A 21802-nucleotide genomic window follows, 5' to 3' on the forward strand; every position below is an offset into this window, starting at 1 on the left:
GAATCCAATCCATAACTTTAACAGGAAAACATAAAGCCTCGTTTGTATAATGTTCTACAAGTTCTGTATAAATGTTAGGGTCTAAAGAGAATGACTTTGGATGAATGAAACATTCATTAAAATCCATCTTTGTTCGAAATAGTTGCTGGGTTACAGTTGTAATAGTAACTGTTCCACTAGCTTCTACTGCCTTCGTTATCATAGTGAATGGTTCATTCCATGGAACAAATTTATTTGTCGGTGGATTTGAATCTGAAGCAAATGCAACTTTAAGAGTTGGATTGAAAGCAATGATATCATTTACAGATATAGATGTGCATTGTAAGGCGTCGCTACTGAACTTTACTTTAAGCTGAATGTTTCCTGCAAAAGCTGGAATAAATCTTATAGCTTCTAATGGTAAAAACTTTCTAACAGGAATTCTTAAACGAAGCTTAAAATCAAATGATTTTCCTGCTGTAATTGGACCACTAACAATTTGTCCTGTTCTGCATGTTCCCGAATGACTCCATACATCTTCATGTCGAGTCTTTGAGAAAACATCTACTTTCTTTATTTGTTCGGTAGTTTGTGAGTTTGAAGTTATATATGCTTCTTCTCTTGCGTTGTCTTGAGAATATACGATACGACCATTTGCAAGGATTTGATATCCAGCAACTGCATAGAAAGCGTCATCGAAACCAATCCAAAATCCTGGTGGGTTTGTTTTATTGGAACCTGAACCAATTTCTTTATCTACAATAAATTGACCTTCCATTTTATACGTAATGAATGTATTGTAAAGGTCCAACATATTTTCACCAGGAGGTGAGAGATTGAATGTTACCCATGTTTATCTTTAGCAGTTCCAGGTTGTGATGGAATCTTTGCGTCAGAATATTTTCTATTAGTGTCACCAATTTGAACTGCATTGTCTATGATATCGAAATATGAGCGAATCTGATGAATATGCTCTGCTGGAGTAAATTCGTTTAGCTGTTCGTTCTGCATGTATTTACTTCAGATAAAAATATCTATTTACTTCATTATTCTCACTCTTCTTCTTGGCATTCGTGGTGGAAGTTGTTTCTTGACATTTTCAATGAACTGTACATTCTCTTTTGTCTCAACTTCTTTCACTGGCGGGTCATGATTCTTTGACTCGGTTTGTTTTTCAATGAAATTCACGAACTTTGCAATAAGCTCTTGGTTCGTTATTGAAAGTACATCTGGCTTCTTTTCTTCTGGTTCTATTGACTTTTCAGTTTGAATAGAAGGCTTAACATGGGCTTCGTGGACTTCACCCTTACCATACACCTTAATGTTGTCGCTTTCTGCATTCGCTAATGGAACCTTTCTTTTTCTTACGTATATTTTACCATCTTTACTCTGACTTACGTAATAGAAAGGATGTTGTATTCCTCTTGCGTCATTTAATATAATAGACTCTCGCTCTGATTTTGACAAGCTCATTTTACATCGGTTAAAGTTTTAATTTTGTTTTTTATCTGCAGTCAAATGACTCAGACAAGCCCTACAGACAAGACCCAAGGGGTCATAGATGTTGAAGCATTGAAGAAAGAAATTCGTGAGCAAATTTTATCCGAACTGAAGGAACAAAAACAAGAACAAAAGCCAGAGAGACCAAAGAGAAAACTTAGTGAAAAACAACTTGCTGCATTAGCTGCTGGAAGACAAAAGAACCCAAGACTACTGGCGAAGAAAGCTAGAGAAGAAGCTGAAGCAAAAGCTAAAGAAGCTGAAGCAAAGAAAGAGTAAATGGTTTATTTTTATCCGAATTAAATGTATAGACAAATACCTTTATCTGTTGCGTTCAGTAGTGAAAACCCTGACGTCAAAATAAAGGGGAACAGAGTAACGTTTAAGTTTCCAACAGACTGGATTGTGAACATAAATGAAGAGAAGTACATTGACATAACAAATATGTACATTGCGAGAGCATTTAGGAAAGTTGACTTTATACTTCAAGTCGAGATAGAAAATGACGAACAGTCTTTAAGTGCCCAAAACATTCACATATACAAATACTTTAAAGACGATACAACATTGCTACAATGTATGACTTCATTTAATGAGATGTTCGAGAAAAAGTTCAACATTGAAGTACAAACTTTACAGCCTTTACGTGAGTTTCTTGCACAACTGAAAGAAGAAGGTAGTCAGGCACAACTTATAGACTTTCATTATGAATTTAATGAAAATGAAGATGGAACACATGACTGTCAGTTTGTTATATATTCACCATTCAATGAAGTAGCTAAAAAGAAAGAAAATCCATTACGTATAAGATTTCAAATCTCTGAACCAAGTGATGATTTCAAGAATGTTTTCAATTATAATGCAATGCTTCCGAGGAAAAATGAATTTTCAAAGATTGTAACACCTGGCATTTGGGATAGAAAACAAGCAATATTATATTCAAACCTAAGTAAAGGAGTTGAAAATGAGTTCATTGGTCATACAAGAAATTCACCATTACCAAATCCTAAGTATTACAAGCTTACTGGCTTCAATCGTGAGTTTTGGATAGACATGTTCTCCACTCATGACCATAAAGCACCTGTTTTGCTACCTCCAGACCATAAGGACTGTCTCTACATTGAAGCACAACTCTTAAACTCTACCATCGCAGTATTGTAAATGACCACATGGGCTTATTTTTATCACGAATGACCTCATTGCTGACAAAAATAAATGACCTCAGAACTTCAACTTACGAATAAAGCTTGTTTTAGTCGTTATTGAGAAGTTAAACTTTTCAGCAAAGCAAGGACTAGAAGACTTACATAAGTCAAATTCAATCTCTTGACCATCATAAAGTGCTTTATATAACTTCATAACACTGAACTCAGAGTCTTTGTCAAATTTTCCTTGCGGAACCATTAAACCTTTATCTTCATCATAGAAACACTGAACAGAGTCAGGAAACATTTCATTAGCGGTTAAAGCAATAACATCTTGCTTCACGCCTTTCATTCTGCAGTGGAATGCAACTTCATTTAAATCATTCGTGAGTAAGTCTATGTAGGTCTTCTTTCCACAAAATATTGACTTGTATGCTAAACTTTGTTTTCCAGGTGTTATTTCTGCGAAGTCAGAATGAAATTGACCAAGGTTCTTTCCTATAAGTTCTCTACTGTATCTCTTCTTAAACTCTTCAGCTAAACGAGGGATATCTTCATTGTAGAGATGCATACTGTCCGTATCGCTATAAAAGATGTCCATTCCTAAGTCCTCAGCAGTACAGAATACTTCACACATTATTCTCTTCGACATAGACAGAATGTTAACACCAAGTGGACAGAAGTTAAAGTGTCTGCAAATGCTTTTCGTTAGCTTGAAAATAGTTTTATCTGAACCATCCAAACCTTCGAACTTCACTATATGGTTGTAGTTTCTGATGGCATATCTTATAGCATCTTTGTCATTTACTATGGTTATTTTTGACTCAGTAGGAGATAGAATAGTTTTGCCATAAATACTGTTCAGAATGAGCTTTATATTTTCTTGCAAAGGATTTCCTTCTTTCTTATACTTTAACCTTAACTCAAACAACTTCTTTACTTCATCTCTTATTCTAATATCTCTGTTTCCATCGTAATAGTATCCTTGCAACACTTCACATTTGACACCTTGATATTTTATGAGGTCTTGTAATGTTATATGGTCAACATACATTAAACAGCAAGTGTTTGAACTTCTGGGAACGTTAAGTTCTGGATTTAGTTCAGGGTCACAAACTATTAAAGGAAAGTGTCTATGTATTCCAATCTCTGTTATCTTAATGAGAACAAAGAAGCCAGACATAAACTTTTCACCAATGGGTTCCTTTTGGTCATCGTTGAATAAATGTCTCATGAGATACTCTGTGCTTAACATTTCTTTCTTCATAACCTTTGGAATACCTTCTAAAGTATAAAGTCTTGCTATAGCTGATGGATATAATGAAACAGCGTCGAAGTCAGCAATGAGTTTCTCTTTACTCTTTTGTTTAATGTTATCTGACAGCATACATCTTCCACCTTGAATACAGCGTGAAATAAACTCTCTTGGTTTATTTGAGAGGTCATATAAATTTCCATTCGGGAAGTACACTCTGTTCTCAAATAATTTGTTAGCAATTGAACAAATGCTAACGTAATCATAAACGTTTAAATCAAATTCTTTTAATATGTAATTGCGGAACTTAACAAAACCTTCTCTTAAAATTCTTACATCTTGTTTGCAATAAAATGTGCTATACTTTTCTAAGTCGAAGTGGTTTTCATCTATTCTGCAGTTTTCGATTAAATCTATGTTTTTCATGAATGTATCCGCATCCTGGATAAACTTACATGCTTCAGAAATGACACCAGTTCTGTTGTCATTTGCTAACAAAGTACTGCTGTAGTAGTTGTATGGAAATACTTCCTTTTCACCACATTGTAAGTTAAACATAGCAGGAAATAGTTTAAGCTTCTTATTTATAACACTGTAAGAGTCTTTTATAATAATTGCCCTTCCTTTATATAAGCCAGTTATTTGCATTGTTCGTGAACCTTTAATGATGGGAGTTCCTTTCACTTCTGTCATGTGTCTTAAGATGAAGTTTATGTCATAACTGAGGTTATGGAAATATATTAAACTCTTGTCAGGGAGTCTTTCCAAAAATTCTGTTGCACAGTTCTGACCCCAAATGCTTTCACTCACTGAACCATCTTCACTGTCATAACAGATGTTAAAAGCTTTATGAACTCCATCAGTGCTACATTCAAAGTCAGCAAAGAAAACGTGCTCAGGAATGAACTTGCACTTATTTTTATTTACTTCTTTTGACTCGGCTTTCTTCTTCAGTTGTACACAATACTTTGGAGCATATGTCAAATCTTTAAATGGTGCAAGGTTCTGTTTATATAAGTCAGTCGTATATGTGAAAAGTTCTCCATAAGAAATAGGTTCAAAATATTTGCACCCCCACAATGTTTTCATAACATCCCATAACGGTGTTGTTCTATCATAACGAACTACATATTTGTTCTCTCTTTTTGTATAAATCTTCATTTGTTTCTCAATGTTCATTCCACCACACTCCTTCAAGATTTCTATATAGTTGCGAATGAAATATGTTGTCATTGGTAATCTTTCATTTAGCATGTAGTGGTCTTCAACAAGAAGTAAGTCAATAGTTCGAACAGTTTCACATTCTTTTGGTATGTATCTCTTTATTTCATTATGTCTTGAGTCATTGAAATAACCAATGGTAACATTAAATGCTATACCTGTTGCGTCAGAAATTTCTTGTACTTTACTTTGAGGAAAGTCTCTAACACGAATGACTTCTCTCATGTGGTCAATAGTCTCTCCATCTACTCCAGCCTGAATGCAAGCATAAACGAAGCAGTTATCTTCTGTCATAAGTGTTGCAGTTCTTTTGTTCAGTTCATTGAAGATTTGGTAGCGTTCAAGATTTATAGGTAATGTGCAAAGATACTTCCAGAACTGACCGCTTCTCTTCTTATAAAACTTCTTTTCACCATTATCTTTCCAAAAGCTTTCTATAAGTGCTGGGTTTCCTGTTTGCTTAAGAGCTTCCAAAATGGCTTTCTGGTCATTTGTCAGTGTGCTTTCATCTCTATATGGTCTCTTTTTTGGTTTGCCTTTCTTTACATCTGACATCGTTAAGCCTTCATATTCTGTTAAATCATACATCTTTATTTCAGTAAGATTCTTTATGTTTGTCAAGAAGAAGTCATAGTGCATTTCAACAATACCTGCAGCATTTGCTTCTATCTCTGATATAAAGTTCTCCTTCAAGAGCTGATGTAGTAATGTTCCAATATTATTGAGGTTTAACGTAGAACATTCATACTTTCCACCAAGTTTATAACATACCATCCATCTCTGTTGTGAGTTTATTTTAATTTTCTCTAAGAGTCTCATGAAAACCTTACCGAAATGTTTGTGTAAGTAGTCTCTGTTTGGTTCATCTAAAGCTTCGATGTTAAAGTCAATGAGTCTATTGCCTGACTTCACATTTCTCTTCCTATTCTCTTCATCTTTCTTTAACCATCTCTCACCTTCTTTTGGTTTGTCGTCAATGGAACGAAGGACATCGTTAGCTTTGCGAACTTGTTCTATAGCACTCTTAAACATCTCTCTTCTCTGTTGTTTCAGTGTGTCGTCTCTTCTTCTTGTTTCACCAACGTTCGCATTTATTATGTCAAACATTTCTCTTCTTACTTCATGAGGTACTGAACGTCTATGATATAAGTCAATAGCAACGTCATTTAAAGGAAATGCTCTTGCATGGACTTCGTCCTCGCCGCGTTGCGGCTTTATGAACTCATGAATTCTATCATAAGTTAGTGCACCATTGTAGTCTTTAATGAAGTCAGCGAGTGCTTTTTTGTTTGTCGCGTAATGTTTTGCAACATCTATATTAGCTTCTGTAAGAAGTTGTTTTATTTCCGAGTGTTCTAACTTAGACAACTTCCGATACATCTTTAGTAGGAAATAAAAAAAATATTTTTTGAAAAAATTAGATTAGATTTTTTTTTAAGTTATTTTTCAAAATAATTTAATATTTTTATTTTAATGAAACACATGCAAGATTGCAAGTTCTTTTCATACAATGCTCTCGCTACTGCCATCAAGAATGAGTTCAATAATGCTTCAAATGTTAATGTTATCTTTAACAAGAAGTTTGTGAAAGAATCTAAGTTTGGTCAGTATGTCAGACCATTAGCTATCGTCATTGACCGCAAACGTTATACTTCACAAGAGTTAGCAGTAGTTTTGAAACAAAAGAGTTTCTTCGTGAATGTCAAAGATACTCATTATACTGTCATAAAGAACTCTAACATTGACTTCTTCAGTATTGCTTTAAATCTTTCCGAACAGAAAGAATATAAGAAGGGTGAAACAAATTGAAATATTATCCTTCATCTCTGAAGACAATAACGAACAAAGATGTTATACAGAAATTCTTACCAAAAGGTTGAAGAAGCTTCTATTTGACATTGACGAAGGAAGTGAAATGGTTGAAGAAATAGACACTGAGCTATTTAAGCAAATTTATTTTTGAAGAACTGATGGTGTCACTACGTCACCATGTGTCACCAGGTTAATTAACTTCTCTTAAAAATGATGACAACATGACATTTTGACAACAACAGCAGGATAATGCAAAAATGAATGTTATCGTTAATGTTATCGTTAATGCTTACAGTGTCGAACATAATTGACGTAGGATTCATGACTTCTTCGTAAATGAGTGTAAATATAGCACAAAAATATAATGAGGTGAAGATTGAGATCTCACCCGTTTTTTTCACCTCTTTTTTCACCTCATTCTCTCTTCGTTAATGTTGTCGTGACTTCATTCTTCCTCTTTGAAGTTATCGAAATATTCTGTTATTTTTTCCTTCAGTAATGTTAAGTCTTCTTTGAATGTAAGTATTGTGCAACCTTTGATGTCATAGTGTTTTGAGGAAAGAGTATTTTTGACAATTTCCTTTATTTGCTCATTCGGTGTCATTGAAATCGGTAATTTTCACGATAGAACCAGTTCTGTCAGATTTTAATATTTTAGCTAAGTCATAAAAGCTCTTGTTGTTTCTTCTGACTAAATGCAACATAACCATATCTTTATTTCTTCTTCTTTCTCCAACTCTTCAGTATATATCATATACCTAAACTCTTTCCTTTCCTTTTGGTACTGAACGCGGTATTCTTTTCTGTATGCTTTTGTCTTTGGATTCAATGACTTCATCTTTTGCTTGAAGTTTCTTTTCCAACTCTCCACGTTCTGCTTTATATAGTTCATCAAACATCAGGAAAATATAACAAGCATAACGAGGTGAAGCCCACATTGCTACAGCATTTACTAAAAGTCTATGAACATAATACCCTTTCAAACCAGGAGCCAAATTTCTTGCGATTTTCGTACGGAATCTCTTCTCTCGGTTTTCCGAGGGAAGCAATCATATGAGGAAATTCTTCTAAAAGTTCTTTTGTCTGTTGGTTTTCAAACCAATGATATGCTTGCTTTGTAGAACGAAGAGCATTCATTATACTTTGCATTTGGTACATGTCATCTTTGACTGAACGAATGAGACGTAACTGTTTGTTATACTGTATGTACTCGTATTCTTCATTTATAGCTTCATGGACTATAACTGTTGTTGTGTTCTCTGATGTTGACATTACTGTCTTTACATACAAAATAAAAAAATTGTTAGGAAAAAAATTAGCGTTATTTTCTGACTTTCACAAAAGACCAAAAATAAACGCTTTACATGTATTTTTCAGCAACTTCGTCAAATAATTTTATAGCTTTATCTATCTCATCTACTTCAAACGTTTCTTTACCTTTCGTGGGAGCACCATACATTTTCTCAAAAACTTCAAGCAGTTCTGTTTCAGCAGCTCTCATATCATTAACAAACACAACCTTGACTCTATTGACTGTAGAGTCATATCTTTGAGTTATATTATATGTTCTTCCTATCTTATATCTCTTTGTGTTGAAGTCCTTCGGTTTCTGAACGATATAAAGTAAGCCTTCACTGCAACGTTCTGAGTCGAATGAACCATATGTTATGAAGTTATATCCAACAACTGGGTCTAACCATAACAAAACTATTGGTATAAGACTTTTGTCTATAAGATATGCTCTTGTTCCATGAAATGCTACTGATATCATAAGCTCAGGATTTCTTGTCAAAATTTTCTGAGTTGAAGCATTTCTAACCCAGTCGTTTGTTTTCTTTCCAGATGGAGATATAATGTCTGACAAAGAATATTTGTTGTATTTCTTTGAGTATCTTACGTTTAAATCACCTATTCTAACCACTTTGGTGTCATTGTCTATCTTTCTAACTGTTTCAAACTCAATGTTTGTCATTACTGTCTTTACATACAAAATAAAAAAATAAATAAAAATAAAATTAGCGTTATTTTTCTAACTAATGAAATTCATTATTTTTGTGCTGAATTCACCAAAAATATAATTGAGGTGAAGAGGTGAGATCTCACCTGTTTTTTCACCTGTTTTTTCACCTCTTTTTTCACAAGCCTTTTACATGAATTGTACGATGTATATTTGAAATCCTAAACAATTTCGTAGCTTCTATTTCTTCTTTTAGTACATCGAATGTTTTAATCATGCCGAAAGTCTCTTTATATTTCTTCTTGACGTCAGACAGAAGGAAATCTTCTGCTGTTGGATAGTTTTTATTAAGAAATGTCAACATATCCATTTTATCTTCTGCTGGCTTTTCTGCTTCTTTCTTTAAGTCTGCATAGTCGTTTCTCATACGTTCTATCTCTTTGACTGAGTAGTTATATTTTCTTATTGCTGCTTTACATTTTGAACATTGCGGCATCGTTTTTGCGTTATACATTGAAATAAAACCAGCTAGAACAACTAAGGCGTCAATGGTTTTCTTTAACTCAAAAGCTGCTGGTTTTATCTGTTCATTCCATACTTTACCTCTTCTATCTTTATCTCTTATCTGCCATACACATTTTGCAACTAATGAAACAAAGTTATCGTATGTCTTAAATTCTTCGGATTTGTAAAGGTCAGAAATATTTTTATAAACCATGTCGCAATCTTTGTCCATAACTTTATGGTTGCAATGATATCCTAGAAACTCATAGTTTACCTTTCGTATGAACTTCTTTATTTCTACTGAGTCAGTTGCTTTGACTTCAATTTCGTCGAATTCAGGAATAGTTAGTTTTTGCTGCTGAATTTCAGGTAGTTTAGGCAAATGGTCGATGAGGTCCTCCATTTCATAAAGATACTGTTCATTTGTTTCATCTTTCGCACTACAGTCTAAATTACTTGTTAAAAGTTCTTGCTTTATCTTCTGGATTTCTGTTTCAAAAGTATATGAAGAAGGAATGAAGCTTTTCATCTCTACCAACATTGACGTAGGATTCATGACTAACGAGTTTGGTGCTGTAGTTGTGGACAGAGTCCCGCCGTTCGTGGCTTGAATTGTTGTTGTGCCGATTGTTGAAATCATATCTTTTATACAAAATAAAAAAAATAAATAAAAATAAAACTAACTTTATTTTTTCTATCTTAAGGAAATTCATGAAAATTCACGGGGGTGAAAAAACAGGTGAGATCTCACCTCTTCACCTAAACATTATTTTTGGTGAATTCAGCAACAAAATGAACGAGGTCAGCATGTATGTAAATACCTTTGAATTCATTTATAACGCCCTGAGTAAGCTCATAAAATGCTTGTTTTGAGGTTGAGCCACTTTTGGCTCGACCGTATTCTTTCATCCAAAACTCAAGAATTTCCTGCATGAATTTTCATTTTTATATTATTAATGTTTTCGTACCTGTTGTCAAAATGTCATGTTGTCATCATTTTTAAAAGAAGTTAATTAACCTGGTGACATGGTGACGTGGTGACACTGAAAACATTTATGACAAAAATAAATGGTTCATTTACTCACAATATTTTTGTACAAAACGACCCCAAACTTTTAACTTCTTTTCTGCAGCTTCTAATGCTATCTTAGCGAGTTCATATTCTCTAAATTCTCTCTTTAAATCTTCTTGTTCCCATTGGTCTAGTTCGTATGGAGAATCTCTATAACCATAACATATCTCACGTTCATGTTCTAATTGTTTTTCATGCATTTTTCTAACTTCTTCTTCAAACAAATGTTTAGCATTCTCTACTGTATCTTCGAGTTCTTCTTCATCTAACTTCTCATGAACTTTCTTGTCTTTGGAGTCCATAATTTTTCCAACTGCTATGCAATATTTTGGAGAAGCCCACATTGCTATATAGTTTATAAGTCTTGGGTCTACATACGTTCCTCTAACCTGTTTGATTTCATCAGGAATTCCTGCATGAATTTTGTATAAAAAGCAACCGCCGGAATTCAGACTGTTGCTATATTCTTCACAAAATGCCTTATAATACTCTTCCCAGGACTTATTTTCCAACAACTTTCTAAAGTCTTTCCTAAACTGCTGACACATTTTTGTTGCATTAATGTAACCATCCTTGTCTCTACGTAAGACTTCAATACCATTATAAGTGCCTTTTGTGAATGTTTCGCCATTATATTTGTTAGTGAATGTTTTTGCTTCGACTGACATTTCTGTTCTTACATACAAAATAAAAAAAATAAATAAAAATAAAACTAACTTTATTTTTTCTGTCTTAAGGAAATTCATGAAAATTCACGAGACCCAAAGGGTCTGAGCCGCTAAGCGGCGAGGGTGAAAAAACAGGTGAGAAAACGGGTGAGATCTCACCTCTTCACCTAAAAATTATTTTTGGTGTAAATTTATGAAAACATTAATAATACATGACTGTTCTCATTCATGTCTGATTTACATCTAATGAAAAAGTTTAGAAGAATTTTCTCATTCTTTCTGTCTTATTTTTGTCTTTCCAGTACTCCCGCTCTAATGGTCCCAGATGTGTTGGCTTTGACTCTCTCAAGTTCTTAGATGGTATAACATCTTCAACGCCTCCTTCATATCTTACTTTATAAGTGTCATCGTTTATGTTGTAGCCAAGTATTTCAATAACCACTCCTCGCTTTGCTTCGTCAATGGTTTCAGCAAGTTTGCCATTACTACTTTCGACTAATTTATGACGAGGATAAAACGCAATGGAGTCGTCGGCAGCTTTTATAAGATATCCATTACCTTGCGTAGAGTCTACGATATAATAGTTTCTACTTAACCTTAAACGTTTCTTTGTCAACGGTTTGTCGTCAAGAACTACACGAACTTTTGTACCAGGAATGAGGGTAAATTGTGTTGAATTTCTGATATTTTGTGTTTGGCTTCGTTTCTTTTGTATATACTTTTCTTCTTGTTGTTGTGTCATTGAATTTGGTGTATGCCCTGTTGTAGAATGTGTTGAGGAATTATATACTTCGAGAAAATGTTTCATTGTTTCTTCGGTAAAGTCTCGCTCTTGGTTTAAATCTCTGAGCGTTCTTATGAAGCGGTTTATGATGCCGAGTATGTTATGGTTATGGTCTTCAGTAGTGTAGTGAGTTATGTTATGCTTAATGAGAAAATCTGTGATTTCATTGCTGAGGTATGCACTGTCTTGGTCTGATGTTAAAGTACTTGGGTTATGTTCTGCTACAAACTTTTGTAAAACTCTTAACACTTCACGAGTTCCTTTATTCCTCATTGGATATGCATATGCTTTGCGAGTGTTAACATTAATGAAGATGAGGAATGGGTTATGTCCTCCTTTTCTGCTTTGAATGAGAGTGTCAAATTGGTATGCGTCAGGAGTGTTGGAGTAAATTGGTAAAAAGTAGTCGTAAGGGTTTATTTTTGTTTGATGTACAACATTTTTGTCAAAGAACCTTTTCACTTCAGCTCTGTTAGTAAATCCCCAACTCTTTGCAGCTTCATTGAACTTCTTAAATGACCTCCATGGATGTTGTTCGAATACTTCTTTCAAGCTCATTTATGTAAAATTAAAGATTTTATTCAAGGCTCAAGCGCGTTCATTGAACGCGGTACCATGCGAATATAGTCACAAATGGTGGCATATAATCTGCACCCGAGCCTGTTGGATTTGTTGTGAAAGTGTGTGAATGATTTCCTGTGGTTCCATAGAAAATACCTGCGCTTGAATCTACTGGGTCACTTGAAATATCATATCTATTCATTCCCTGTCTATCTGAACCTGCTGCAAGATTTGTAAAACCTCTTTTTGTTATTGAATGTGTACGATTACCTGTTGTGTTTGTCGTTCCTGTATGAGTGTGCGGTGGAAGGTTTGCTTCTTTAATTTTCTTCGAACCTCCTGTTTGCTTTGAATATCTAGCACAGTATAAGAATTTATCTACAATCTGCTTCCACATACCAAAACCTAAAACTGTTTCTGGATTTGTTGAGTTCATTGACGTATAAATAGAGCCTATAGGATATAATGTTTGAAGTATTTCAGTCTTTAATGTTTGAAGCTCTGTTTTGTCTGCTTTCTTATCTAACATTGCTGGTAGTTCATATGCTTCAAAGTTTCTGGCATGACCTTCAATGTTCATACATCTGTTATCTAAATTGTTAAGAGTATCTTTTACGCTTGTACTCGGATTCTCTAAAGGTGCACTTGAACCAAGGGTATAGTTCAATATTATGTCGTCTGCTCTAACAGTAGTGAAGGATTTATGTGTATGATTTTTGTCAGCTTTCTTATCTAACATTGCTGGTAGTTCATGTGTTTCAAAGTTTCTGACATGACCTTCGATATTCATACATTTGTTATTTAAGGAGTTTAGTGTATCTTTTACGCTTGTACTTGGATTCTCTAAAGGTGCACTTGAACCAAGGGTATAGTTCAATATTATGTCGTCTGCTCTAACAGTAGTGAAGGATTTATGTGTATGGTTCTTGTCAGCTTTACTATTTAATGTAGCTTGAAGTTCATTTATATCGGAGATATTGTGTTTATGAGATTTCAAAACTTTGTTCGTTGCGTCAAGTTCATCTTTGTCAGCTTTACTTTTAATAGCATCTTCAAAAGTTATTTTTGCCTTAACTCTCAAAGTAAATTTTGGTTCAACTAATACACCGTTAACAAAGAAACTAGAGGCATATATTTCATAGTTATAACCAAATGCTTCTTGTGCTTTACCTGTGTCATACTGTACAGTACAGCTTATGTCATAACCTTTAGCACAAATGTATTTATATCTTCTTTCATTAACATCTTCCGTCTTCACTTTTTCATCCTGTGTTAAATATCCATGGTAATCCGTTATAATCTGTTCGTCTGAAGTTATATAATGAACATGGTTCTTGACTCTATCACTCAGAGCTAAAAGCTCATTTTTGTCTGCTTTTTCGGCTAATTTCTCATTAACGTCATTCACTTCTAATTCAACTCTTCCGCCAGAACTCTTATTATCATTAATCTTTTTCATTAATTCGGTAATTACGTCATAAAGACTATATTCTGTTTTCGGTTTTGTAAATAATGAGTCAAAATTTCTTTTCATCATTACATCGCTGACATTAATGATATCACCAATTCCTTTTTCATTTATTCTCTTCATTAATTCTGCAATAATGACGAATATATAATCTGTTAATTTATTCTCTTCATCGAGGGTTATAGAATGTTTTGAAATTGAATCATTAACTCCTCTAAATAAATCAATAACTTCAGGATACACATTTTTAATGTCTCGAATAACCCGACCAGTATCCTGTTGTTCATGTTCTTCGTTCCCGTCGTTACGTGGTTTTATATCTCTAACCATCATCAACGCAGCCATAACCGGAGGGTTTGTTGCTACCTGTTCGAAAATCTGGCCGTTATGTATGGTATATCTAAATAATTTCTTTGTGTTTGTTAAAACATTTGAAACAAGTCTTTTAAAACCATCTACAAAATTTCCCGTTTCACCTAATGTTCTTGCAGCATTTACAAGCTCACCCATTCCAGCTTTTGACCCCAAAAATGTCCATATTGTGTTTATTTCACTCTGTATTGTTGTCCATTCAGCGAAATTAATACCTGCATTCGCTAAGTTGAAAATGAAACTCAGTGGATCGAACTTAATTCCGCCTTCTTTTTCAATTTCAACGAACTCACTAACATGAGATTTTAAGTATTCTTTCGTTAAAATTGTTTTCCCCGATGTTATGTCATTAACGAAACTATCACCGTCAAAAGTTAACGAATTCAATTTCGTCGTTGATGCTTTTATTTCATACACCGCTTTATCGATAGTTTTTGGCTCACCTTCTTTAGAAGCATATGAAACATTAATGAATGAATTATATGTATTCGTGAATGAATTAAAATCAATGATTTTCATTAATGACGCCTTTAATGATTCATTTACTGTCGAATCCCTTAAAGTAATTAATGAACTGTCATTTATGAAAGGTACACTGCAAACTGTCGAGTTTGGATCAAATGCTGTAGTTGGTGCACGAATATTAATGATATAAGTCATTAAATCATTAAGTGACGTAAATAATGTTGTCGTTTTTGATTTAATTTCTTTAGCATCTGTTATATACGGTAATTTTATTTCTGTAGTTTCTGAATTAAAGATATTCGCTAAAATGTTTTGTAAACTGTTTTGAACAGCTGTGTAAACCGTTGAATTCGGAACTCTTACGATTTCACCGTCCTTAATAAAGGGCATTGCACATGGTGTAGTGCTTGGGTCAAATCTTTTTGGGTTATGATTCAACATATATTCTAATGCTTCATAAACAGACCTATATACGGTTGTATTATCTTTTTCAATAATTTCACCGTCCTTTATAAACGGCATAGTACATGGAGTTAAAATAGGGTCAAACTTTTCATAGTCCTTCCATGTTATGTATTTCTCAGTATTTCCATCAGTGATAACAATATATTTGTCAGTAAGTGTGAGAGAGTATTGACCAAAATATAAACGTTTAGCTCTGTCAGCTTCATACGCATATGCAGCTATACTCATATTTTAATGAGAATAAAATGTTGTTCTATTTGTAAAGTACAGACCCAAACGAATACGGGACAGTAAAGCTACAAACAAACTTAGGTCTACAGAATGCGGCGCTTGCATTCAGAATGGTTGACTTCAATACTATCGCTTCATTCGTTATAACAGATGAAACAGATTTCATGGAGATTGAAATAGATGGAAAGAAGCACGAAATAAGATTTCACAATAATGTAGAATATAAGATGGAAACATTAGCTGGAGTGTTAAATGCTCTCATAAATACTACAATAAACAAGGATAACGAAGAAAACTTAATGAATGTTAAACTTATTGCAGGAGTTTTGAAGTTCAGTTATGCGAAGGAGTTTAAGATAACACGAATGAGTCATAGAGTTCAATTGCTTCTGGGAGCATACCATATGACATTTCCTTTGAAAAGTGTTGACAAAACGATTGAGATGAAATCTGTTCCATACGTATGTTATGGCAATTGTTTGTACGTTGAGTCAAAAATAGCTAATGTCACAGGTATTTCAGGAGTTAATAGTAAAGGTTCAGTAGAATATAAATCCTTCTGTTATGCAGTAAATTCAATGTTCATTCCAAACGTTCCTGTCATAGCAACTCATTTAGGTAAATGGGTTCACATTAGTCCTCATAATTTGAAAGACATGCAATTCAGACTTGTTGACTTTCAAGGAGAGCCTGTAGAACTGAAGGCACCAGTGCGAATGACTGTTGAAGTTGACTTTTTAGAAAATATTAAATGCAACGGCTTACAAGAGAACTCAGAGCTAAAAATATAAAGTATGAATGTTATATTTTAGGTCATGAACTTTGGTTGTTGCTGTTTGATGAAACAAATGAGTTAGTTATGTCAGTCAAGAGAACAGAAAAATATTGTGTTAGTGAAAACTGCACCAAGTCAATAAGATTAGGTTTGCATTATGAAGATGAGTTCGATACTGTTGAAGAAGTTTTGGATAGATATTACAAATTGCTTTAATTTACTAAAACATATTTCAAACAAAGCTTATATTCTGTTGAAAGTTTTGTATATTCATTCGAATATTTATACTTAAACTCAACTCCTGTAGTTCCTGGTGTTTCGATTATTCTAATACTACCTATTTTCATGAATATTGGCGTTTGACCACAGCATTCGATTTCAGGGTCGAGATAGTCAATGACACATTGTTTCCCTGTTATTCGTGATATAACATTTTCAAGGTCCTCCTTTGTTAGAATTATTTGGTTCTTGCTTATAAGATTTACCAAAAGCTTCTTATCGTCTTTGAGTAATATTGTTTGGTATAACTGAAGAAGGTAATGGTCTACGTTATCTGAAGGATTTGTTTGAACATTTGTGTAAGGGTTGTCGTTGGCTTCTCTTGAAAGAATTTGGTCCAGTGGTGGATACTCTAACTTAACATCTGATGTAGCGTTAGCGTTTGAAGCTGTGTTTAAATTCACGGATTTCAGCTCTGGTTCTTTTTCTTTCAAACACTCTGAACTATAGTTCTTTATGACAATATTGTTTGTCGTTCGTGAGTCAACATTTGATGTTGGTTCAATTGGAACATTAACGGCACCAGCTAAGATGGATTTGCTTCTCATTTCATATAGAATAAAAACCTTTTATATGTATGAAATGAACAATATACTCGACAAGGGTTTGAATGTAAAGCTAACGAATGAAAATATTGTTGAATTCACTGAGACAGGTGCTGCGTATAAAGATGTAGAATTACTGAACAAAAGAGTTAAGGGAAGAAGCAGGAACATGAACAAAGGGTGGAAGCCTATAAAAATTTATGTCAATGCTGGCTCAGGAGGTTCAAACATAAAGTATGCAGAAAGTTATAGAGTTTATGCTCTCAAAGGTGAAAAGCCTTCATTTAAGAACAGCTATTCTAACGCATATCCTCAAAAGCTAACGGATGGGGAAGTGGATGATATGAATGACAGCAAAAATATTAACAGAAATGGCGACAGAGATGCATGGAATTTGTTTACCATCAGTCAATTGAAGGTTAAACTTTAAAACAATGTTGGTCGTTTCCATGGAATATTTTTGACTTTAATGGTATTAGTCATGATATGAATCTCAAGGTATGAACGAGGAGAGATGAGAGACTTATATGCTTCCCAAATTTCTTCAAAAGGTAATGTTATACCTGACTGTTTCCAAATGAGTTCAATATCATAGCGTGAGAAACCTTGAAAGATAATGAAGTCAGTTATGAGACGTTTTATGTTTAAAGCTAAAAACCTCCATGTTTGCATAAGTATTGCTACAGTTAAATGGTAATGTCTGACTTTAGTTATGATGTTAGCTAATGGTGAGTCAGGCTTTGACACTAAACCTTTTCCAGCGAAGTCGTCACAAACTAATAAAGTGTTTGATGGATACTTTTTGAAGGGGTATTTTGAAAGTTTTGACAGAATGTAGTTTGTAAGTCGTTTCATATCGTAAACTCCTGAGTACTGACGTAAGTGATGTTTGTCAATAATTCTTTCCATCTCTTCTGAAGTCTTTTGCATTCCTGACTGTATGAACTCTACGATGGCATAATATTTCCTCTTACGTCGAATGTAACGTTGAAGAAATTCAATGAGCTCACTATCTGGAACTTTAACGACAGAGGCTTGAACTTTTGACATAAATGTTTTCGCTGTTGAATCCATAGAGTCTGAAGTTGCTGATATAATGATTTGGTCATAGTAAGAGTCATTTCCTAAACGTTCTGTTATAAGAATATGACGAATGAGGTTAAATGTCTTACCTGAACCCATCTTTCCACAATAGAAATAAACACCATTTGAACAGAACTCATAATCTTTGCTGAAAGGAAGAATAAGAGAAGAGTTAAGTTTGTCTGTAGTTTCATTCATGTCTTCATCTACGTCATGTATTAAATGCTTCATTTTATCTCCATTAAAAATGCAAGTCAGAAATATTCAGAACATAGCACCGAGTCTAACTGACAAGAGTATAAAGATATACTATGAACATGTTATGATGAAACCAACCAAAATTCAAGAAAGTCAGTATACTTATGAATATCCAAGACACTGGGTAGAGTATGTAGGAGGTGAGAAAGCTATTGAAATCAGACAAGTTAGAAGTATTCCAGCAGGAAGAACAATATTATTGAAGAACTTTAATGTTTTGAGATATAATGATGAAACAAAGAAGCAAGATAGTTTTCCTGTTGCTGTGTATGTGAACTTAGATACAGGAGATGACATGAAAGTTTTTAATACAAAGCTTCAAACGGTAGTGAGAGAACAACTGACTGCGGAAGGACATCCATTACCTTCAGAAGTTACCATAGCATATATAATTTGAAACAAACTCAATAGATTTTAAAGTCGTCTCTGCAAAGAAGTCAGGTTTTACATTTAATGAAGCAGATGTATATTCGAATGAAAATTTCAAAGCTATTGCATGGTTAGATAATGACGATTGCTTTAAGAAAATATTTAAATACAGTGACTCAACGATGTCAATAGATGACCTTCGTGGAATGTTACCATCGACGTTTACAGTTGAAGGTTCAGCAGGATTGCTTACAAGATTGTCAATTGGTGGCATTTGGTCTCGTGAGAACATTGTTATAAAATCCAGTATAAGTGAATTTGCTGAAGAATCTATATTATGTCTTTCAAACTATATGTATTCGCCACCGAAGCATTATAGTATAACAAACTTTGTCAGTAAGTTTAACATAAGACTTGTCGAACCTTCTTCAATGAAAGATGTTGTGCTACCTAAAGATGGAAAGGATGGACTCATTATTGAAATGATTTTAATTGCATATTAAATGAGCTTGTTCTTGAAGGTCATTCATGATGAAATAACTGTTGTAGAAGATGTTAGCAATTGTTCAGACATTTTGAAGCGTATAGATGATATAAGAAAGAAGTTTATGAATGAGAACGTTTATGTTGATTGACTTTCTCCAGTAACGAGAACTTTTATGAGATAATATTGAAGAGAGATGATTTTAATATGGTGTAAATGGTAGCTTGGGCAGCTTTAGGCGCAATGGGAACAAAAGCATTAGCATTTGGAGCAAAAGCACTTGGAGCTTATGACGCAGTAAATAAAATGAGTGGAGGAAGGGTTTCAAAGACATTAGATGCAAATAAAGGAAAGATTGGAGGCTGGGTTGCAAAGAAGTTAAGATTAAATAAAATAGGGCTCATAAATAAAGCATCCAATTTGGTTGCGACTGAGTCAGAAAATGCTTTAGGAAAGGACGATGAGTTTGCAAAACACGCAAAAGACTTTAATGACCAGATGAAAGGTGAAACAATGCATTTAAATAGATTCGATGGAACTAAAGAAAATGTTTCTTCTCCACCAGTAGTTCTTCCGTATGGTCCCTATGGAATGTATGGAAACCCTTACGAAAGACCATTTGACCCATTGACTGGTGGAAGTAACTGGTATCATTACGGACGAAGAAGAAAGACAGTCAAGTTGGAGACAGACGTGAAGAAAGCAACTAAAAAGAAACCAAGGAAGAGAGTTATAAAGCAATGAATTCAACATGGTGAAAAAAGAGGTTAGATCTCACCACTTCACCTAAATTTATTTTTGTGCTATGTTTTCATACATGTGAGGGTGGTGATATCATTAATTTTTAAGTTTATTTTTACTGACAATTTTTATTTGGATGTAAATGACAGAACAAAAGCAACTCATTCGAATTCCACAGTATAACAAACATACATTTAAACATTTATTCTTCCTTCCTGAGCATAACATGTTCTTTCAAATACATCCGAGACCAGTTGACTTTTCATTGACTGTGTATAAAGATAGAAATAGTTATATCATTAAACCATACGATGACGAAGGTAAGTTATGTAAATTGTACGTTAAGAAGTTAGAGAAAGTTTATGGCTTCAAGTATGACTACAATAGGGTTAACACTGATGATGAAGATATTGAGGAAAATTTATGAGAACATTAGTGAAGTCGTTAGTGAGAACGATAGTGAGAACGATAGTGAGAACGTTTATTTTTACATTATTGAGTTCGTTAGTGAAGTGAAGTGGTTGGCGGCTTTGTAAATATTTAAGGTTAAGTTAGTGTTGTCGTTTGTGTTGTAAAATATACGTTAACGGTTTTGTAAAGTGTCAAATTCACATATCATGGGTAAGGTGGAACGCAGTGCCTCCGTACCCATGATATGTTTACTAACTATCGTAGATCTACGTCATTACATAAATTTCACTCAACCATCAATAGAAAACAGCTACTCAAAACTTAAATCTTTTGGAAGAGTTAAGGGTATAGTAAACTCAAAATTCTAGAGTTTTGAGAGTGCCAATAAACTCTATAGGCCTATATATATCTATATTTTAAAGGAGAGGTTACGCCATAATATTTGATATTATAAATTATTAATTCAAAATAAAAGTAGAAAATGAAACTAATTTTATTCTAACCTATATAAATATATCAATAATCTGAAATGATTATAGTCTGAACTATATTTTACCAGGTTATCAAATATAAGAGAAATGAAATAAGGCATAAAAATATCATAGCATAATTATTGGATAAATGCATTAATAAATTATTTATATCATAATGAGAAAAAATCAAAATAAGAAAATGAGCATAATAATAATTTAATTAAAAACAAAAACAATAAATAAAATGTAATTTTCGTTAATCAAAGTCATCAATGTCTTCGTCTTCTGATTCCCATTCAGACTTGAAAACTTGATAATCTCCTCCTGGTACACTCTGAATGGATTTTTTGTATTTGTTCTGTTTTTTAGAACCTTTTGTAACAGTTTTTTGTTTCAATATCATTTTGGAGTAACAATTCTCTTCAAATGATTTGACACAATCTTCTGAAAGTGGGGGAAGATGTAATGCTTTTTGTATATCTCCGAGAAAATGCTCTGGATCATTCCATTCTAAGATTGCAACGTTAACTCTAATGTTAATGTTCTTCCAGGCTCTTGATTTGTCCAAATAGCATGCAATTTTGGAGTTAAACGCTTCATTCATGCAGGTAGATCCAATGGAAGAAACTTTGGAAACTATGGGTGTCCATTTGTGAACCCAGTCATAGAGCATGAATTGAAGTTGGATCGAATTGACACCTTTTTGCCATTCAAAGCATTTGTAATTGTGCGGTTCGCAAAAAGAATGATTGCCTACGTAATGGTAGACACAATTCTCCCACATTTTCGTACGTTTGTCAATATTTTCTTCGGCAAAACATGACCAAAGCCACATACTTAGGCTTGCATTCAGACCCCAGAAAGGTCTCTCTATTTTTTCAATCTTCTGAGTCTTGTCGTTGAAAACTTCAACTGTCTTATGAGA

General features: G+C 33.8%; 14 protein-coding genes and 2 pseudogenes across 16 annotated transcripts, besides 5 other annotated features; 6 read left to right on the top strand and 10 right to left on the bottom strand.

The window, feature by feature from the left end:
- Positions 1–20266: part of a mobile genetic element that runs on past the window's edge.
- Positions 1018–1452, bottom strand: TVAGG3_0107910 (uncharacterized protein; the record flags this gene model as incomplete). The annotated part of the gene is made up of 1 exon (XM_001330702.2): positions 1018–1452. One exon carries the CDS (start codon positions 1450–1452, stop codon positions 1018–1020), a length of 435 nt encoding a protein of 144 aa, XP_001330738.2.
- Positions 1498–1758, top strand: TVAGG3_0107920 (uncharacterized protein; the record flags this gene model as incomplete). Its single annotated transcript, XM_001330703.2, has 1 exon — positions 1498–1758. One exon carries the CDS (start codon positions 1498–1500, stop codon positions 1756–1758), a length of 261 nt encoding a protein of 86 aa, XP_001330739.1.
- TVAGG3_0107930 (uncharacterized protein) lies at positions 1783–2640 on the top strand (the record flags this gene model as incomplete). The annotated part of the gene is made up of 1 exon (XM_051223026.1): positions 1783–2640. The coding sequence occupies one exon, from the start codon at positions 1783–1785 to the stop codon at positions 2638–2640; it is 858 nt and encodes a 285-aa protein (XP_051108012.1).
- TVAGG3_0107940 (organellar and viral DNA polymerase type B) lies at positions 2701–3276 on the bottom strand (the record flags this gene model as incomplete). The annotated part of the gene is made up of 1 exon (XM_001330705.2): positions 2701–3276. One exon carries the CDS (start codon positions 3274–3276, stop codon positions 2701–2703), a length of 576 nt encoding a protein of 191 aa, XP_001330741.2.
- On the bottom strand, positions 5259–6132 carry TVAGG3_0107950 (organellar and viral DNA polymerase type B; the record flags this gene model as incomplete). Its single annotated transcript, XM_051223027.1, has 1 exon — positions 5259–6132. A coding segment is annotated over one exon (874 nt), but the record flags the coding sequence as incomplete, so codon positions are not given.
- On the top strand, positions 6574–6971 carry TVAGG3_0107960 (annotated as a pseudogene). The gene has a single exon. A coding segment is annotated over exon 1 (398 nt).
- On the bottom strand, positions 7962–8184 carry TVAGG3_0107970 (KilA, N-terminal/APSES-type HTH, DNA-binding family; the record flags this gene model as incomplete). The annotated part of the gene is made up of 1 exon (XM_051223028.1): positions 7962–8184. A coding segment is annotated over one exon (223 nt), but the record flags the coding sequence as incomplete, so codon positions are not given.
- TVAGG3_0107980 (organellar and viral DNA polymerase type B) lies at positions 8273–8884 on the bottom strand (the record flags this gene model as incomplete). Its single annotated transcript, XM_051223029.1, has 1 exon — positions 8273–8884. One exon carries the CDS (start codon positions 8882–8884, stop codon positions 8273–8275), a length of 612 nt encoding a protein of 203 aa, XP_051108015.1.
- On the bottom strand, positions 9265–10013 carry TVAGG3_0107990 (organellar and viral DNA polymerase type B; the record flags this gene model as incomplete). Its single annotated transcript, XM_051223030.1, has 1 exon — positions 9265–10013. A coding segment is annotated over one exon (749 nt), but the record flags the coding sequence as incomplete, so codon positions are not given.
- On the bottom strand, positions 10451–11113 carry TVAGG3_0108000 (uncharacterized protein; the record flags this gene model as incomplete). The annotated part of the gene is made up of 1 exon (XM_051223031.1): positions 10451–11113. The coding sequence occupies one exon, from the start codon at positions 11111–11113 to the stop codon at positions 10451–10453; it is 663 nt and encodes a 220-aa protein (XP_051108017.1).
- On the bottom strand, positions 11370–11730 carry TVAGG3_0108010 (annotated as a pseudogene). The gene has a single exon. A coding segment is annotated over exon 1 (361 nt).
- Positions 11731–12455, bottom strand: TVAGG3_0108020 (integrase core domain containing protein family; the record flags this gene model as incomplete). Its single annotated transcript, XM_051223032.1, has 1 exon — positions 11731–12455. A coding segment is annotated over one exon (725 nt), but the record flags the coding sequence as incomplete, so codon positions are not given.
- On the bottom strand, positions 12496–14049 carry TVAGG3_0108030 (keratin-associated protein family; the record flags this gene model as incomplete). The annotated part of the gene is made up of 1 exon (XM_051223033.1): positions 12496–14049. The coding sequence occupies one exon, from the start codon at positions 14047–14049 to the stop codon at positions 12496–12498; it is 1554 nt and encodes a 517-aa protein (XP_051108019.1).
- On the top strand, positions 15903–16250 carry TVAGG3_0108040 (uncharacterized protein; the record flags this gene model as incomplete). The annotated part of the gene is made up of 1 exon (XM_051223034.1): positions 15903–16250. The coding sequence occupies one exon, from the start codon at positions 15903–15905 to the stop codon at positions 16248–16250; it is 348 nt and encodes a 115-aa protein (XP_051108020.1).
- Positions 18389–18760, top strand: TVAGG3_0108050 (uncharacterized protein; the record flags this gene model as incomplete). The annotated part of the gene is made up of 1 exon (XM_051223035.1): positions 18389–18760. A coding segment is annotated over one exon (372 nt), but the record flags the coding sequence as incomplete, so codon positions are not given.
- Positions 19469–19996, top strand: TVAGG3_0108060 (protein of unknown function, DUF4107 family; the record flags this gene model as incomplete). Its single annotated transcript, XM_001294140.1, has 1 exon — positions 19469–19996. The coding sequence occupies one exon, from the start codon at positions 19469–19471 to the stop codon at positions 19994–19996; it is 528 nt and encodes a 175-aa protein (XP_001294141.1).
- Positions 19997–20266: a terminal%2Cinverted (terminal inverted repeat of Maverick-1C transposon ID:TVAGG3_0107900).
- Positions 20267–20747: 481 nt separating this feature from the next.
- Positions 20748–20769: a mobile genetic element.
- Positions 20748–20769: a terminal%2Cinverted (terminal inverted repeat of Kolobok-1_TV transposon ID:TVAGG3_0013400).
- Positions 20770–21133: 364 nt separating this feature from the next.
- Positions 21134–21802: part of a mobile genetic element that runs on past the window's edge.

This window comes from Trichomonas vaginalis, chromosome IV, assembly GCF_026262505.1.
Source record: "Trichomonas vaginalis G3 chromosome IV, whole genome shotgun sequence".
Taxonomy (NCBI): Eukaryota; Parabasalia; order Trichomonadida; family Trichomonadidae; genus Trichomonas; species Trichomonas vaginalis.